The sequence below is a fragment of the Theobroma cacao genome, chromosome 8, assembly GCF_053813885.1.
Source record: "Theobroma cacao isolate CCN51 chromosome 8, ASM5381388v1, whole genome shotgun sequence".
NCBI classification, from domain to species: domain Eukaryota; kingdom Viridiplantae; phylum Streptophyta; class Magnoliopsida; order Malvales; family Malvaceae; genus Theobroma; species Theobroma cacao.
Window position 1 is genome coordinate 6,201,626 of NC_142646.1, and position 18,244 is coordinate 6,219,869.

At 36.2% G+C, this 18,244-nt stretch overlaps 4 protein-coding genes across 4 annotated transcripts; 1 reads left to right on the plus strand and 3 right to left on the minus strand.

Moving 5' to 3' along the window:
- Window positions 1-255: 255 nt before the first annotated feature.
- Window positions 256-2,529, minus strand: LOC18592291 (glycine-rich protein). The gene is made up of 4 exons (XM_007018932.3): window positions 2,378-2,529; window positions 917-1,020; window positions 670-820; window positions 256-513 (listed from the first exon to the last, which is right to left on the minus strand). Exons 1-4 carry the CDS (start codon window positions 2,394-2,396, stop codon window positions 476-478), a joined length of 312 nt encoding a protein of 103 aa, XP_007018994.1. The 5' UTR covers window positions 2,397-2,529; the 3' UTR covers window positions 256-475.
- Window positions 2,530-6,358: 3,829 nt separating this feature from the next.
- On the plus strand, window positions 6,359-8,407 carry LOC18592292 (flavonol synthase 1-like). The gene is made up of 3 exons (XM_007018933.3): window positions 6,359-6,883; window positions 7,564-7,891; window positions 7,989-8,407. The coding sequence occupies exons 1-3, from the start codon at window positions 6,429-6,431 to the stop codon at window positions 8,199-8,201; spliced, it is 996 nt and encodes a 331-aa protein (XP_007018995.1). The 5' UTR covers window positions 6,359-6,428; the 3' UTR covers window positions 8,202-8,407.
- Window positions 8,408-8,536: 129 nt separating this feature from the next.
- LOC18592293 (uncharacterized) lies at window positions 8,537-15,655 on the minus strand. The gene is made up of 5 exons (XM_018125781.2): window positions 15,135-15,655; window positions 10,156-10,281; window positions 9,779-9,930; window positions 9,412-9,571; window positions 8,537-9,098 (listed from the first exon to the last, which is right to left on the minus strand). The coding sequence occupies exons 1-5, from the start codon at window positions 15,612-15,614 to the stop codon at window positions 8,925-8,927; spliced, it is 1,092 nt and encodes a 363-aa protein (XP_017981270.1). The 5' UTR covers window positions 15,615-15,655; the 3' UTR covers window positions 8,537-8,924.
- Window positions 11,388-15,119, minus strand: LOC108663118 (S-locus lectin protein kinase family protein). Its single transcript, XM_018125780.2, has one exon. The coding sequence runs from the start codon at window positions 14,239-14,241 to the stop codon at window positions 11,632-11,634; it is 2,610 nt and encodes an 869-aa protein (XP_017981269.1). The 5' UTR covers window positions 14,242-15,119; the 3' UTR covers window positions 11,388-11,631.
- Window positions 15,656-18,244: the final 2,589 nt, after the last annotated feature.

The window sequence follows — 18,244 nt, forward strand, 5'->3', positions numbered from 1 at the left end:
CTATCGAATAATAATGATAATTGAAAATTAAGAAACCTAACAATGCATTCTGAGCCGGATTGATTTGTATCTGGTATCTCAGAATCAAAACTTTTTGCTGGCATTTGTCCGTCATTTAAAGAATGACAGACAGTCATTTAAGCATTTTTCCAATTTTAAATTGATATTCATGGGAGCATGCATTTGCAACACGACAGAGTTTTACACACAAAAAACCTAATGAACCATGTTTCTTGAGAGAAACAAATCGACCAGTTTTATAAAGACCGCTCCAGCCATGTAGGCTGTAGCAACATATATTGCTGAAAGATCATTAAAATAAACGTTTGAGACTACACAAAAGCATCATTGTTTATAGAGGTTTAAAGTTCTCTGTTTCACAGGCAATCTATTACCATTAAAAACGTAGAAATTTGTTACAAAAACTAAGAGAACTTCAGACATAACAGTGTACTGCACAACAGATATGCTGCACTTAGCCACCGCAGCAAGAGCCGCAGGCAGGCAGGGAACCTGAAATATAGCACCAGAAAAGACAATTTCTTTTAGTGGACAAAAAGGGAAAACAAGAAAGAAAGAGGAGCATGGCTGCTGACAAACAACAGATAATTGATAGTTACCCAGCAGAGCCAAAAAAAAAAAAAAAAAGAAAAAAGTTAAAGCACATACTATGGTCAATTCCTCGAACATTGTCTAGTCCACGTGGCGGTCGGCGAGGGCCACCGCCACCACCATATGGTCCACTTCCAGGTCCTCCCGGACCACCATCCCATTTCTTGCTTGAACCAGAGCCTTTTCTGTAGGCATCTGACTTTTCCATCTGATGCACATGCAACATTCAAGTTTCCAATTGATTGATGCAGATTAAAAAAAATCTAATATATTGACCACTGACAAAGGATAATGAAAATCTTACCGAGAGCATGGTTGAAAAAAACACTCCTATGAAATTGATAATTGCCCAGAAGAAATCAGTGATGGTTCTCAGTCGCCATATTGTTCGCTTTGATTTCACAACACCTGAACAACCATATACGAACAATGTTTTATGATAATATGAAGAGAGGGGAAGTCTCCATGGTAAATTTGCAATATGCTAAAGTGATGAAACAAGCCAATTTTGTCATCATCAAGGCCATATGCCATAGCTTATCTTCAAATAATTAATGTAGCTGAGAATGCTATGCAATGATTGTCAGCTAAAATCTCAACGCAAAGGTTTAAGAATATTAGCAACAGTTTTCACAATCAATCAAGACAGAATGGATAATTAATACAACTACATAAAAGACATACTCAGAAGATACTGATTAAATTTAATAACGCATATCAGACTTTATGGCATTCAAAAACATCTAAACCATAAACTAAACCTCCACCCCCCCCCCCCCCCCCCCCTCCCAAAAAAAACAACCAGAGAGGAAGAAGGTGCTCATTGCTTTCAAGGCCACAGGCATCCAAGCCTCCTGCTGAGAGCAGAAAAATACTAAACATGCTGCATTCACACACATTCACACACACACACCCTCACAGCCTACATTTACAAGAGCATATAGAACATCTTTTGAATTCATAATAGCATTAGGAATAAGATAACAATTGTCTTCAAATATCACAGTTTTAGCCAGTACCACCCACTAGAAGCAATAAATCACAAAAGCTGCAGAGAGGTTAATGAAATGGGCTCTCCTTAAATACAAAGTTGAATCTCTAAAAGAAAAAAAAATGGTAGAAATTTCAAAGAGAAGAATTTTACAAAAGCATAGAAATTTTTAGGGATGAACTGCGCTGATTCCAATGAAAAGCACTACAAACACTGTCATTAGTGCATTATGCTTTGGTTAAAAACTGAGGTTTCCACTGGATTGCAACCACAATGTCGAATGGCTTCCAAATTTCTAATTGGAACAGATTTTCAATGCTACAAAACAAAGGGAGGGGGGGAGGGCTTTTTCACCATAGTCAAACTAAGCCCAAGACAGTCTGAAAACTCCGATTCAGCTGTATGATAACCGCATAACAAGAATAACACAATCAAATTCATATTAAAAAAGGCCAATATTTCAAGATTGTTCAAAACTTGAACAATTCTCATCAAAATTCATCGTCGAATCATAGACTAAAACACAATTTGCATCAACTCACAAAAAATTACTATCCACCATCATCTGATCGATTTTATAAATATGAAATTTCATTCCTTCTCTTCTCCAGTAACCAACTAGGGTTCCCACAAATCAGATTTCAACATCCAAAAAAAAAATGGAAACTTATAATTATAAGAAAGAAGAGTAACAATTGGCAATAGATTTCGAATCAAATTAAAAGATTATGTATTAAAAAAAGAAACTAGAGAAAACAGAGAAAAGATTCAGACCTCGCTCAACGTAAGCCATGGGAAAAATTCCAGGGTCTTCTCTTCTTTTCCAAGAAGGGGAAAACTTATAGAGACAAAGTGCGATGTTTTTATCGCCGTGTTTTTAATGTTTCGCTGACTTTTGAAGTTCGTTTGTGGACGACTGATTATGATTGGCTCATCAAGAATTTCTGTATACGTGTCTTCTTCTGATTGGATGCGCTTATGAATATTTTCCAGTCCAAGTGGTACGGAAAACATTTTGAAATAAAAAATAAAACATATCTCAACGTGATATGCCTAATTTTATCATTATATATTTTAATTTAATTTAAAATATATTTAAAATTAACAGTAAAAGAATATTTTAAATATTTCTTGAAAAAATAAAATAATATTCTACAAAATATTTTTATTTTTTATTTTTTTGAATCAATTTAAAATGTACGATGATAAAATTGTAATAATTTAAAAATACATGATAAAAAGTTTATATTTAATGTACTATCTACATATAAATTCTATACATTATTAACTAATCAAATTTTATCATTTTATTAATAAATAAATTTAAAAATTAAGAATTTTAAAAAATAAATAATTATAATTTTAAAACTATTTATTTTAAAAGAATTTTAAACTTCTACTTCTACATATTTATGAGTTAACACTTTGTAGTTAAAGTGATAATGTCTATAATAATTCATCAAATAAATATATATGTATATATTCTACAATAAATTTGATCTATAATTTTTTTAAAAATGACAAAATTAAATCTTATAAAAAATTGAAAATAATCGAACCATCTAAAAGAATATGGGCTGGCCCATCTTGCCCACTGACCAGACAAGTTCATTCGGGCATAAGACATTGAGCCGAATTATGTATAAACTTGTACGACCTTGGCCCTTTAACATTGTCATTAACTCATCCTAAGGAAGAAAATCATTAAATTTTGAGGGCATTTGGTTTGGTGTAAGGGAAAGACATTCCTATAATCACTTAACAGCGTTTAGTTGGTCAAAGGAGAATGTAATGTGCTTACAATATCATATTACAATGAGAGAAAGGAATGTCATTCTTTTCTCTTCACATTTTTTTTTCTAAATTGACCTTTTCTTCTCCTTCTTGCCTTCTTCACTTTCTTCTTCTTGTCTTCGTCTCCTTCTTGCTTCTTGCTTTTTTCTCTTTCTTCTCACCTTACCTTCTTCTCTTTTTTTTTTTACAGTCCGTATGAAGGGTAGTGTGCCACTAGTACATTTGGATCAAATTTCACAACCAAATCTGAAAATTGGAGAAATTGAGACTTTGAGTTTTAAGAAACCTTAATTCACATTTTCAAGAAATTTGACAATATTTTGATAAAAATTTATGCTTTTGATGCCGAAATTGAGAGAGAAATATTTAAATGATTAGAATCGAGAAAATTTATTAAGAAATTGAAAGGATTTGAGAAAGAAAGATATTTGGTGCAAGCGTCGAGAACGCTTAAAATTAAAATATATATTGATAGATGAGAACATCTATTAATAGATTACATTCAAACTTTTGACAGTTGTTATTTATTTATCGATAGATAGTATAATATATCGATAGATAATATGATCTATCGATAGATTTGTCTTTGGATAATTTTTTTTATTTTTTATTTTTATAAGTTTAAGGTGAAAATAAATATTTAGTAATTTTACATATTTTAATATTTAAATAATTAATATAAAAATATTATATTATTTTATAATATTATTATTTATTATTTTAATAGCTTAAAATTGAAAAGTAAAATTTTATATTAAAAATTATAAATTTATTCAACTTATATATCTTTTATACATAAGGTAATTTTATCAATTTACATTACATTCTCAGCAAATGCTTACAAATCAAACATTATAATGTAATCTTCTTAACAATCACATTTCCTACAATCATCACTTTCCCTTATTATACAAAATGCTGCAAAGTTATATTCTAAACAATTACATTTTCAACAATATACTAAACGCAATCTTTATTTAATCTTGTTGATGGATTTGCAAATCCTTTGAATAAGACAGTTGCTTAAAGACAAAGTCATGGACATGCTCATTAAACAATCCCAAGGCTCTCTGCATATTTTCTTTCTATTCCATTGCAGATTTATTGATCTTGCTTTTGTTTGTAGACATGTGGACTTACGTTAGTTTAACCCAATTTGCATTTGTTTTAGATGTTACAACGGCCGGAGGAACATTGATTTTACAGAGTTTATCTTTGACAGGTTCTGCTGTGTCGTTGGTTAGTAACCTAGCACCTAACCCTCCCTCCCTCCCAACTCCAAAGTCTCTTTTTGGATTGGTTTGGGCAACATTTCGTTTTCTCAGACTGACCTACAAGCAAGATTGTAAAAAACGTTGACTTATGGGTAGGAAAGAAAGAGGGAAGCGCCCCTAGTTTCAAGTCATATGTTAGGAATCTCTAGAGTGAAATCCTTCTTGGTTTGTGGAAACCTTCACCAAACTTTGCAACCCCTTTTTTTCGCTTTCATATTTTAGCAAAAAGTTATTTAGTTACCTCTTTCATGGTATAATGGTTGACACTCCTCCCTTAAGAAGGGCAAAACTTAAACATAATTAATCGTGCTCTGAATTCCATGTTGTCGTCAACTAGGCAAATAGTGCCTTATCAGCTGGAACCAAACACATTGTTCAAAGTCACGTCTGAATTCTCCCCGTCCGATAAGAGAAAGATGAAACCGAGGCACCGAGTTCACCGGCATTGATATCGAATAATTAATAGTGTTTTTGTTGGTGCTTTGATCACATTTATTGCAAGTAACATGCTTTATAACCATGTGATTAGTATTAAACACATCTAATAGAGAAACTAATCAAATTGCTGACAGTCTGGCTAAGGGAGGTGTGCAACGCCAGGTTGATTTGTTGAATATGTACGATTAAAGAGGGTATATGGGTCTTTGGTGTCTGTGTTTTTGTGGCTGTGCTTGGTGGTTCTTTGTGTTTGGATTGTCTGCTGCCAAAATGGTTGACGTTTCTTTGTTGTTGTTTTGGTTTCCTGGGTAGGTCTGTGCCTGGAGTTTTGCGTTTCTTTGAGAGGCTTCGAGATTGTTGTTGCTTGCTTTTGACCTTTAAGAGGCTATGGTGCCAGTGAAGGGTTATACCTTTGGTTTTTCTGGGATTGAGGGATGGAATTTAATCTTTCTGATGTACAGATAATGATGATGGATTCTCTTTTGAAGGGCAACCACAGATTGTGAATATTTTTGGATCAGGGGTTATTTTTTGTTACAACCACCTGTTGGATCTGGGTTGCACAGTATGGCCCTCCATGTTTTGTAAGGTTGTTAGGCATGTGTGGACTTTGAAGGGAGGGTACAGATTTTAACCCTGCTCTTTTTGTTCTCAGGGTACTGGGATTTTATTTTGTTTGACGTTTGGAAGGGCTAAGGTAGGGGTGATGTTCTGTTTCTGGGAAGGGTTTTGTTGGCTTGTACGCTTGAGCTTTTCTTGTATCTTGGGTTGGTGTTGGGTTTGTGATGACTAAGGTCTGTTACACCCCAAATAGGTGAGTAACAGACCATATTCATGTTGTACTTTTCCCAGAGGAGCTCCTCTGGCTCTCTCTGTTTTTTAATGAACTACAACCTTCAAAAAAAAAACAATTATGGAATCTAAATTGGGAGTCTCTTTTGGACTCCATCCCTTTTATGGCTAGTGATTATATTTTCTATAATACGAAGTCTAAATATTAATATTTCCAAATTATGGTGATACAAGGCTCAAGGTCATACAAGCTCAAGGCCAGAGGGCAACCAATTCGGTCCATGTTTTTTCCATTTGGGCAATAGGAGATCATGCCTCCCCATCTGTAGAAACTAATGTGACCGGTAGATACGCTTAGACTTCATGGCACGTGGTTTGCTGGTGAGCCAACTACTCTTTTTGTCCCTGTGGAACGCTCATGACTTCATCAACTCAGCTATATAATGGGACTGCATTCACGTTTGTTGATGTCATAAGCCCCAACGGCATTTAAACCTTTGATAGCATTTTCCGAGATACGGAATTCAATGGAGGTTGAGAGAGTGCAAGCACTAGCCTTCGGCGGCCTCAATGAACTCCCTGCTCAATTCATCCGCCCTGCCCACGAGCGACCAGAGAACAGCAAACCCATCGAAGGGGTTACTGTGCCGGTCATCTCCCTCTCACAGCCTCGTGATGTCCTTGTCAAAGAGGTCTCGGAGGCATGTAGCCAATGGGGGTTTCTCTTGGTAACTGACCATGGGTTATCTCCTGAATTGATCAAACGGCTGCAACAAGTGGGCCAGGAGTTCTTTGCTCTGCCGCAGAAGGAAAAGGAGGCTTATGCAAATGATCCCTCATCAGGCAAGTTTGAAGGGTATGGCACAAAAATGACTAAGAACCTTGAAGAGAAGGTTGAGTGGGTTGACTACTATTTTCATCTCATGTCTCCTCCTTCTAAGGTCAATCATGATATATGGCCCAAGCACCCTCCTTCTTACAGGTATACAACATCTTTAACTATTCTTTGCTTGCTTAAATATTTTCCTTAGATCATTTGTTCAAGTTGCTGGCTCGCCAGGGTCTCAGGGGATTATGTTTTTTTGTTATCATAGCACCGTGGTCGATTAAACTTTCTTTTGTTTATATTATGCTACTTTGTTAGTTTATTTGGAGTGATCGACCCAGTTGATTGGATAAGAGTTGGTATTTTGGAAGTGCCCTCCAAAATAGAGTTCACAAAAAGTGTGGGCTTGAAACCCCAAAGAGTCAGTAACCCAAATAAAAAAATCTGCAAAGCACAATAGAGGCAACATAAATCAGATTGTTCTGCAATATTTCCGAGTCTGGCCAAAGAATCCACAGTTTTGTTGCCTGCTCTAAAATGGAAATGTTTATCAGTTTGCTAGTTTCGATAAGAGTTGCTATTTGGTAGCTTAAGCCAAACTGTGTATATCTTTTACTTATAGTAATTCTAGGAGTTTACAACGTTTTCTTAAAGAAAGGAATTAACTATTCAGAATGAAAAGCTTAGCCTAACATGACCAACTCAAGTGATTATGAGCATACTGCCCTATATTAATACAAAATTCATTTCGTTAGTGTTTGCAGGGTGTGTGCGTGCGCGCGTGTGTGTTTTAGTTCAATTTTTAACAATGGCTAAAAACAATCTGTGTAACACAGGGAAGTCAACGAAGAATACAGCAAGGAAATGCTAAGAATAACAGGTGAGCTGTTGGGGCTCTTGTCTGAGGGGCTAGGTCTGGACAAAATGGCTCTGGCGACCCCTTTGGGAGATCAAGAAATAGAACTGGAAATGAAAATAAACATGTACCCACCATGCCCTCAACCTCATCTAGCCCTAGGAGTTGAACCCCACACAGACATGTCTGCACTCACCTTGCTTGTCCCTAATGATGTTCCGGGCCTTCAAGTTTGGAAAGATGGCAGTTGGATTGCCGTTGATTACTTGCCTAATGCGCTCTTTGTCCATGTTGGCGACCAAATTGAGGTATATTAAAATGCCCTTCCTTTTCTTCCTTTCCTTTTTCATCTGTTGTGTGACAATGCTAAAGTTGACATACTTTTGGTGTTGATTGTCTTTCCAGGTTCTGAGCAATGGGAAATACAAGAGTGTTCTTCATAGGAGTGTAGTTAACAAAGACCGCACTCGGATGTCATGGGCAGTGTTCTGCGCACCTCCACATGAGGCTATGATCGGACCACTTCCAGGGCTTGTGAACGAGCAAAACCCAGCTAAATATTCAACCAAAACATTTGCCGAGTACCGATACCGGAAATTCAACAAGCTCCCTCAGTGACAGTAGTTTCAATGAAGGTTGTCTTTGAATATGCCTTAAAATAACTACTGTATTCATGCAAAGAATTGTTCTAGGACTTGGCTTAGTTCTAAATCAATTCGTGATGTGTTATCCCTGGATTTGCTAAGGGTAATTTCGATTGTCATTCATCCAATGTTTCACAATAAGTTCCATCCCATTGTTGCAATGTACACTTATTTCTGTCACTCTATATTCATCTTTACGCAACAGATTCAAAAACTATGAACACAGATTCGGGTCAAGAATTTATAATTGGGAATAGGCTTCCGAATACAGATTGTCATATATAACAAACATGACAAAACTGAGAACAATTGAAACAGTAACTTTCGTATCTATAAAAGAAAAGATCTTCCAACGGATTCCATGGTCAATTTCAGCTCAAATTTGGAAAGGTCAAGAAGATATATACTGATTATACCACCCAAAACCAACTAATCAGAAACCATTCCTTCGTCTTTATCCATTTCAATTTCGGCAATGTATTGGTATTCAAGTGGCATAATTGCCAATGTCAATTGGTTGAAGATGGGAAAGCTTTTAATCTGAAGTTACTCACTATCAGTTTCAATCAAGGAATATTTGTTGCAATGGAACTCAAAATGGGAATTTCTAGTTCTTCAGAACGGAATAGTGAGTGAATTCCTTCCATTGCCAGAAACACTACAAGCCTTAATCATATATAGGCAAGTGGTCTGCTTTTCATTTCAAACGAGAAGCTTTTACTGAAGTTCTGCACGGAACCTGAACCTTTGCGGCCCATCTTTCCATCTCCTCACGTACTTCCCATATTTTGCTTTCTCTTTCCCAGTCCCATGTACCTTCGCATGTTGATTCCTTACCGGCTTGATTGAGTTTGTTGTTCTCTCCAAGTCCCTAAGAAACAAACAAGCAGACAACCTTAGACATAAGAACTGAACTAATGAGTAACTACTATGTGGTACTGAAACTTCATAGAAACAATCAGATAGTTGAAATACAATATGAGAAGATTATTGAAATGTTCAAGAGCTAGTGGATCAAGCAAATTAAACATAATTTTATTATAGTTTCACATTAATGTTATACGAGGTATACGCTCTTCAAAAAAAATGTTATACGATGTATACTTAGGAGAGTTTTTTAATTGACTTTATTTATTTGCAATTGATGGTCATCTAACAGGACAGAAAATGAAGATTTGACTTACCAACCCAAAGAAAGAAAACAGGTATGACAGTCCATCTGTGTTTTCTGGCCTATTAAGATGCAGGTAATGTGGCTGTCTCACGATCGAAAGTGCCGTCTCAATATCAAGAGAGCCGACTTCCACCATCCTTTTCAAAACTCTGGCTTGGAAGGTCTTGCCACTACCATTCATGAAGACAGAAGTGAGTTTTTAGGTTGTCTTTTTTTTTCTTTTGTTTTGGTAAAGGTTTGAAATCAAATAAAGTAAAGCTAAAGGCAAACCTCCAACTCCAAGCGTACAGCTTGAACCAGAAAGCACTTGAAAAGTTTAGAAACAGAGAATGATTATTACAAACAGGATTGATTTTGGTGAAGCAGTAGTTTAAAACCTGCTCTTATCCCTGAGTGGTGATCTGAGCTCTGGTGCAGGTATAAGTCCAGCAAGCATTGCAGACTCTGCCAAACTCAGGAGAGATGGATGCTTTCCAAAATATAAATTTGATGCTGATTCAATGCCATTAATACCATGCCCCCAGTATATCTGTAATATACAAAGGCCTTGTGAGATTGCAAATGTCAAGATCTATGAATCACAAAACAAGGGGCTCCAATTCTGCTGCTTTGCTTTCAACCTTTTGTGAATGCCAGGAAGAGAGTGCATTCAAATAGCAGAATCCATTCAATAAAAATGTTAAGAAAGCCCATGCATAAATACAAATTGCAGAGAGAAAGGACACCACATAGTTAATGTGACATAGATTTTGACCTTACAAACATAAGAGCTCAGTATTCCTTGTTTTGACATTGTCCTTTCTAATGCCAGTGCCAACACCATCTCCAAGATCTTTCTCAAGAATGTGCGCTCATTTTTCAGGAAAGTATTCTTGACAAGCTGCCATGTGGATCGCCAGAGAATTATCATAGATAACAAAATTTGATGAAAAAAGATACTGCTCAAATCAATTAAAATAATAACGAAAACTCCAAGCATTGGTTGCATTCAATCCCTTTCCAGAATTTTAATAGTAGAAAATGGTCAATTTCCAAAATACTAGCTTATGTAAAGCTTGGCTTCCGGTGATAACAAGAAATCAAAAGGAGTAAAAGAGCGATAGATTATCATCTCACTAATCAAAATGTAACCTAAACCAAACAAGCATACAGATATAGATCCATTCTGCAGTATGGGTGAAATGCATATTAATAGCTGACTGATATGTCCAGAATACATCCCTAAAATGTTTGAAAGAGCTTAGGGGCAAGACAACCTCCTTAGTGTTATGGGATAAAATAGGTTTACTGTTTGTCAGTGGTATTTATCAACTTCAGATCATATCAAATATGATAAAAAAGAAATAAAATTTTATGGAAGACTATAATTCCTCACAATTGGCCAAATATCTTAACATTGTCATTGAGCAAAAAGGAGGCATTAACAAAAAAGAATGCAATAAATTGCAATTAATGTTCCTGGTAAAGTCTGAACTGCCAGCTTGAAGTAGGCTAAGAAGCAAATGGCTAAAGAATTTACTTGAAAAGCATTAAAGGCCAAACAGCAAAACCGTACCCTGAACAGACCCAGAAATTGTCACAACTGAACCAAAGACAAAGATACAGTTGCATGACAAAATTAAACAACAAACTTTCAATCATCCTGTATACAAGGAAGGAGACCAAAATTAATAACCATTTCCATTCATAATTCATGCCTTCCTTTCAAAGTCAGCTCCAGCCCAGAAATTACTAGAGGAAGAAAAAGAACATGTTCTGGAAGGAGGTTGGTAAATCAAGAGCCTAGCCTACGCAAAAAAGAAAAAATGTAACTAAACTACCAAAGAACAAATCAGCATTGGAACCACATAGTTTGCAAATAAAGCAATAATTAGCAAGGTAGCAGCCTGGCAGGTGCACCCTAGAAAATTTCAGCCGTCGTCACACTATAGGTCTAGCAATAGTACACAAAACAATAACATTAAGTTCGAAAAAAAAAACAGAGGCAAAACAAACATCTGATTTCCAGATGATCCTAATATTTACTCAAGGAAATAGTTTATACAACCCGAATAGAAATACAGGCAACCATCCACCTTGCATTTGGATTTTTTGAGGAGACATACAACAATATTCTCAATTCTTGTTCAGAGAATAGTGACTAAGTTTAGCTCCCAATTACAAACACCTTACACCCTCGCATTCACTAACAATTACTATACACGAACTGCACAAGTCACAACAATTCACATTATCTAGGGCCAGAGATTTGTTGTGAAGAGACATAAGAAAAGCAAGTGTTTGAGCCAGTTGTACTGCTTTGAGAAGCATTTGCCTGTTGGTATAGCATGAAATCACTATTCCCATTTTCCTCTTCTATCATGGAAGCCTCAGTAAATCTGCGGCCATAGAAGCGCAAAAAATTCAAGGATTCCACTCTAGGCTGACCTAAAGGAATCCCACCTTCCAGCATCCCAACAACAGTGGCCATACCTGGCCTCAGTGCTGGCTCCTCATGAACACAACACAAAGCAACACGCACTAATTTCTCCACCTCCTTATTTGTTACCCGCCCCTCAAGTCTTGGATCTGCCAGATCCAAGTATCTACCTTGTTCATGCATCTCTAGTGCAAATAGTGGAAAGTAAACCAATCCCATCACTGACGAGGACGAGGAGTTGCCTCCACCGCTGTTGGTAACATCGATGCTATGACTTTGTGATTTCAATGAGCAATTTTTTCTTCCACTCACTAATTCAAGCAGTACCATCCCAAAACTATAAACATCAGTTTTTTCAGAAATCGCAGAGTTAGTAAGCCATTCAGGTGCAAGATAGCCACGAGTGCCTCTCATTGTTGTGAACAGACTGGATTGTTCAGGGCTTAGAAGCTTTGAGAGCCCAAAATCGGAGATCTTTGCCTGAAAATGATCATGCAAGAGAATATTTTCTGGTTTGACATCGCAATGAATGATCTTATGTTCACAGCCACTGTGCAAGTATGTAAGTCCACGAGCTGTTCCAAGTGCTATATCAAATCTCTCTTGCCATTCTAAGACCGGCCCACTCCCAAAGAGGGTTCGGTCCAGTGAGCCCCGGTTCATATACTCATACACCAAGAACCGTTGTCCCCCTTGGGCACAAAATCCTCTCAATTTGACCAAATTGACATGGTGAATATTTCCAATTACTGCAATTTCTGTACAGAATTCTTTTTTTCCTTGGATGCCTGGATTTGTTATCTTCTTGACTGCGACAACGGTTTTATCAGGAAGTGTACCTTTGTATACAGCACCAAACCCACCCGACCCTATTTTGGTCTTAAAATTATCAGTAGCCACCTCTAGCTCTTCATAATCAAACTTTTGTGGCAAGCCTGGAATGTAGAAGGCATCCAGATCTCCTGAAGAAACTGAGTTTAGGTGGCCCAATTTTATCTCTCCAGTTCTGTTTAGTATCAATCTTTTCCACCAGAGAAATCCTAGAGCAGCTAACAGAAAAAACCCGGTGAAAGGTAAGAGCACAATAGCAGCTATGGGAAACTCTTTTCTTTGATTGCTAAAACCATTGTTGCCACCGGAATCTGTTGAAGTAGGTCCAAAAAGTACTTTAACATAGCCCCAAAGATCATTTTCAACTGTATCACTCCATATGATGGAGCCTAAGTCATTTTCAAGCACATAGCAAGAGCCAGAAGAATTATCATAGAAAATTCCCAAGCAAGCACAGTCCCCGAAGCATAAATCTTGACAAACTGATAAATTCACACCATATCTTATAGGCTGAGAGAAAACAAGAGAAAAATAATTCATACCAGAACCTAGACTCAGATATGAAACAGCCGAAGAATTTGTCTCACTAAAGTTCTTGGTTGAATCACAAGCAGTCGGTAGGGAATAAGAACGATCACTTGGCAAACAACCATCAATATTATGTGAGGCTGAATGGAAATCAGATGGACATGAACAAGTGGAGGCATTTGAGGTAGAGTCACCCAGACACAATCCCATTTTGCCACAGATGGTTGGAATTCGACAAACATCAATTGGCCCAACAAATTCCTGAACCCATTTACCACCAGAAAAACTACTCACAGTAAACTGACCTGAAACATCCAACTTGGCAATCCGGAAGCTGGTCAGCAACAAGTTAACCTGAATTACAACAGCTGATCCATTGTGACCAAAGAGATAAAAGCCTGTTTTGTTTATTGCCATATACTCCACTACATAATTTGAATTCATATAGGCCTTGGTATCCATTGACAGTTTCCAATATGCCTGTCCATGCCATTGCAATATTGCATCAGAAGCACTAATCATGAATCTGTGATCACCAGCTGACAAGTTATTTTCTGATACAGCACTTGACAGATTTGCCCCAACTGGAAGCTGTTGTCCAATTACAATTGTATCTGTTGGATAGTGGAAGCTCTCCCAAAGCGAACCATTAAATTGATCAAGCAGAACAAGGTTACCCATCTCAGTCAGCAGTAAGGCATAAACTGTTGCTTGTAACTGTGGAGTTGACCATTTGAGATTACCATCCGGATCAGCAATGCTAATTCCTGTGATTGTAAGATTTATTTTACCAGAGTTCGAGATAGGAGAATCACGATTAGCTGACCAGATGATGGTATTGGATTCAACATGTATAACGCACAAGTAAAAGTTGGTTTGAGCTTCAGGATTATGGATAGCAGCTTTGAATGTTCCATTACGAGAGAACAAGAATGCTCCACCTTTGTCAATGAAATGAAAGTATGAAGCACTGAAATTTGGGTAGACAAATTCTGAGAAAGAAGTACCATAGACAGAAGGAAAGAACAGGAAACCAACGATAAAGAATAAGAAGGATCCCATAGAGGATGAAGAAAAGAATGAAGAGGAGTCCGTAATGATGGAGGCCTTGTTGGTGAGGCTGGAATATGTCTTCTATGGTTTTCTTCATTGCTGGTACTCAGCATGCGTTGACCAAGGAAGCTCTCTCTCTCTCTCTCTCTCTCTCTCTAAATCCTGATTGGTAGAAGTAAATGATTTACTTGGTGCTAACATCAGCTGGGGATGTAAAATATGACAAATGCAGTGCTGGTCAAACCTTAGAAACTGTTTATCTATTCTAATCGGATAGGTGTTCCCATGCATTGATACCACCTTTCCCACCTATATTATTCCTTTTCAGCATCTTCCTTCCTTCACAGAGTTACATGCTAACCTCAACTAATTTAAATTACACCCTTCTATAGAAAAGGAAAGAAAGAGGGAAGAAAAGAATACAACCCAACACCAACTATTCCACCAAGTAAATGTTTCCTTACCAGTCTGTCCTAATTTGTGGTTTCTTTATTCCGAAACCATGATGTTGCAGATACTAGTACGTACACTTCACAAGTTCCTCAATACCTATATTCTGTTCACTCTCAAGTCTCAATAATTAATCAAACTCTTGTCACCAAGGCGACACTTAAACGATTAAAAACTTCAAGGTTTCAACTATGAAGTAGCATATTTGAATCTTGCAGAAGGGGTAAACTTTTATAAGAATGGAGAAATTAACTTTGGGTATGTAGCCCAAGTCAAATGCCTTTCAGCCTTTCACATGTACCCACATTTAATAAAGAAGGAAAAAGATAAATTAAATGAAACAGCGGCCGCTATTTTAAACATAATTAAATGAATAGACGCACTTGATTGAGTAAAACTATCAAACACTTCGTCTACATAAAAATATCGCAAAAAATAAAAAACACACTAACCTGCTGAGTTATGGTGCTGCCTCCCCCAAGAGCCGAAAACGACAAAACAGCGCGACCAATCCCAACTGGGTCGAGCCCAAAATGTCTAAAGAAGCGACGATCCTCATAAGCAACAATGGCTTCCCATAGATGTTTAGGATAAGCTTTGGTTTGAGCTTCAGCTTCATGAGAGAAAGCAATGAGGCTTTGCCAACGAAGAGGGAAATCGGGCAAAAGGGCATTGGAGAAAAGACGAAAACACAAAAGGGTCAATGAGAAAGCGAGGAGAAGGAGTAGTTCTTGGATGGGATGACGAGTCTGAGTGGAGGATTTTGGGTGAAGTGAGTTGACTCGTTGGGAATGCAACGAGTTTGAGGGGGCTAGAGATTTGTGAGAATAAAAAATCAGGGTTTTACTGAAGAGCTTTTGTGGGTTTTTGAAGTGAAAAACTGGGGTTTTGCCAAGAATAATAGAGCTGTAAGTAGCAGCAGCAGCAGCCATTTTCTCATTTCTCTGTTTTTACGTTTGTGTTTAATTGGGTAATAAAGCTGTTGACATCGTTGAAGCAACGGTCATAAACGGCTAAAAGTTTTTGGCGGGTTTGAGCAAAGCGCCAAAGCCAGATAAACTCTCCAATAAAAATTCTCTTTAAATTTAAGGTCTGATTTTTAAGATATAAGTATCAACTATCAAATTACATGATATAGTAAATTTTATTATTTTTTAGGTGTTATCTATTTCTATTTAGTAAATTGGAAACGTTAGTATTTCAATTTTATATTAAAGTCTCAAATTTTCAGATTGCACCATCTTACAAGCTTTATTTCGATAAGATTTCTCTAGGTAATGAACTTGCCATGTAAGTTGAATGTTTCCACGGAATCCGTACAAAAAACATAGTAGTAAGTCAAATTATTAACGTACAAATTCACATGCTTAAAGGTGAATTGATACCACAAAATGGTAGCCAACAAGTTGGTTTTAATAAAGGAGAATATAATGCAAAATTTCTAAGTAGCCTAATTCGTTTACTTTTTTTGCATGTAACATGTCAACGATTCGTTAACTTTATTTATTTTACAAAATTAATTCCCTAAGAAACTATGTTTCCTAGCAAATACGGGTCGTTGGCGACTGAAATTGCATTGATTGCCAATCTGCTCTGCCCACAATTTTTTTTATCATTATTATTATTATTATTATTATATATTATTTTGGCCTGCCAATGGCTCGATTCAACTCTCTCCGCCAGCCAAGACAAGCAGGTTGTTCCCTTTGATTAATATCAATATTAATTAATAATTTATAAATGTAGAGAGTGCTTCTTGCTTGGTCTTGGGTACATGAATCTTTGATATATAATGGTGGGTTGACCTGCCCCTTGGGATTCTGAATCCCATCTTAGTACTGACAACTAAACTAAGATCCATGCCACATGTTTTTGTCCACCCATCACTTGAAATTCAATGTCAATTATTTTTAGCATGTTTTCTATATTTATTATTATTATTATTATCTCTAGGAGCTTGTTTGTTTGAATTTTTGAGTTACCACATTATTTTATTGTTGAGAGACATCATCAAGATGACATAAGGGAGTCATCGAATTACCTTTTGGGGCATCCCTCCAACTTGGACATGACACAATTTTGGGACACTAGTCATTGGTATTTATCCTTTATTTAGACAACTTGTGCGCCAATATTGAAAATTTAAATTAAAAAAAAAAACCTTTGATGTGAATGAAATTAAATCACTATACTATATAATTAATAAGTGGTTGATATCATGCCAATTTTTTTATAATTCTATCATACTTCATACGATCTTTACCAACCAAATGAAATATTCTACAAGATAGATCATATATATTTTAATAATAAGCACCCTTTCAAAATGTCTCTTACTTTTGTATAACATTCCTATGTTTGATGTAAAAGACAAGAAAAGAAAATAAACGTTTCCCCTCCAGTCCACACAATGAAAAATTAGGAGCCGTCCACTATGACTTTGGGCAAATATAGGATAAGTGCATGATTTACTTTACAGCAAAGGTGGTAAACAAAAAAGGGTTTAATATAAACCAAGCGTTAAAAATCGCCTAACAAGACAACTTGGATAACATAATTAAATGTCTAAAGAAAATGACAAAAATATGAAATGATTTAAAGGTTTCGGCTTTCAACATTTCGACTGTCAATCGCACAATGTATATTGCAGGATGGGTGGCTGACTTTGTTTACAACGACATGCTGTGAGTGTTCAATATACATATATATATATATATATATATTTTGAATGAATTGTTTATAAATGATTAGGAAGAAAGAGTCCACTTTGCCTAAGTCATGCCCTCAAAACCTAATAATAATTCGTGGAGTTCACATCATAAGCCAGAACATGACTCCATCCCCATTTTCTTCAATTATTTGTAACTAATTAATGTGAAATTAAGATCCTAAAAGATTTTGTTTTAAGACAGCAACAAAAAAAAAAAAAGATAAAAGGGTGGGATGGGGTGGAGGTAGAATTACACCCTTTTATTCAGTCTTAACATATTTCTGAGTATATTCTTCAAAAAATTATTTTAATTCTAAGTGCAATCTAGTAAACATATATATAAATCTCTACTGTAATTGCAAAAAAAAAAAAAAGCAAAAAGATTAGGAGAAATATTTGTATTTGATTTTTCTTTTGATATTTATATTTGATATATTGTAAAATATAAGTTGTATTAATAAATTGTATATGGTTATCGTATATATTATTGACATTTTGTACAATTGCTATAATATCGACAATGCTACCGATTTTTGTCTTTCGACCGGATATGCAAATTGCCTATCGGGAGCTAGCTTTATCAGTTTACATTACACTGTAAGGCCCAGCCCAAAGCCTCGTACTTGGTCCTCTTTCTGGAGACAGGAAGCATCATAGTGGCTCTGATGATTATGGCATTACGATATTTGCAGCAACAATTTTATTTTCTTAGTTTGATCATTGATTAAAAACAAAATAATGCAAAGTAAAGGAAACAGAAACTGTTGGCCATGTGAAAAATGTCGCAGCGTTGTTTAAGGGTGGGAATCTTAGTCGGGAAGAAAGGAAGCTTATAATTCAACCCCATGAAAA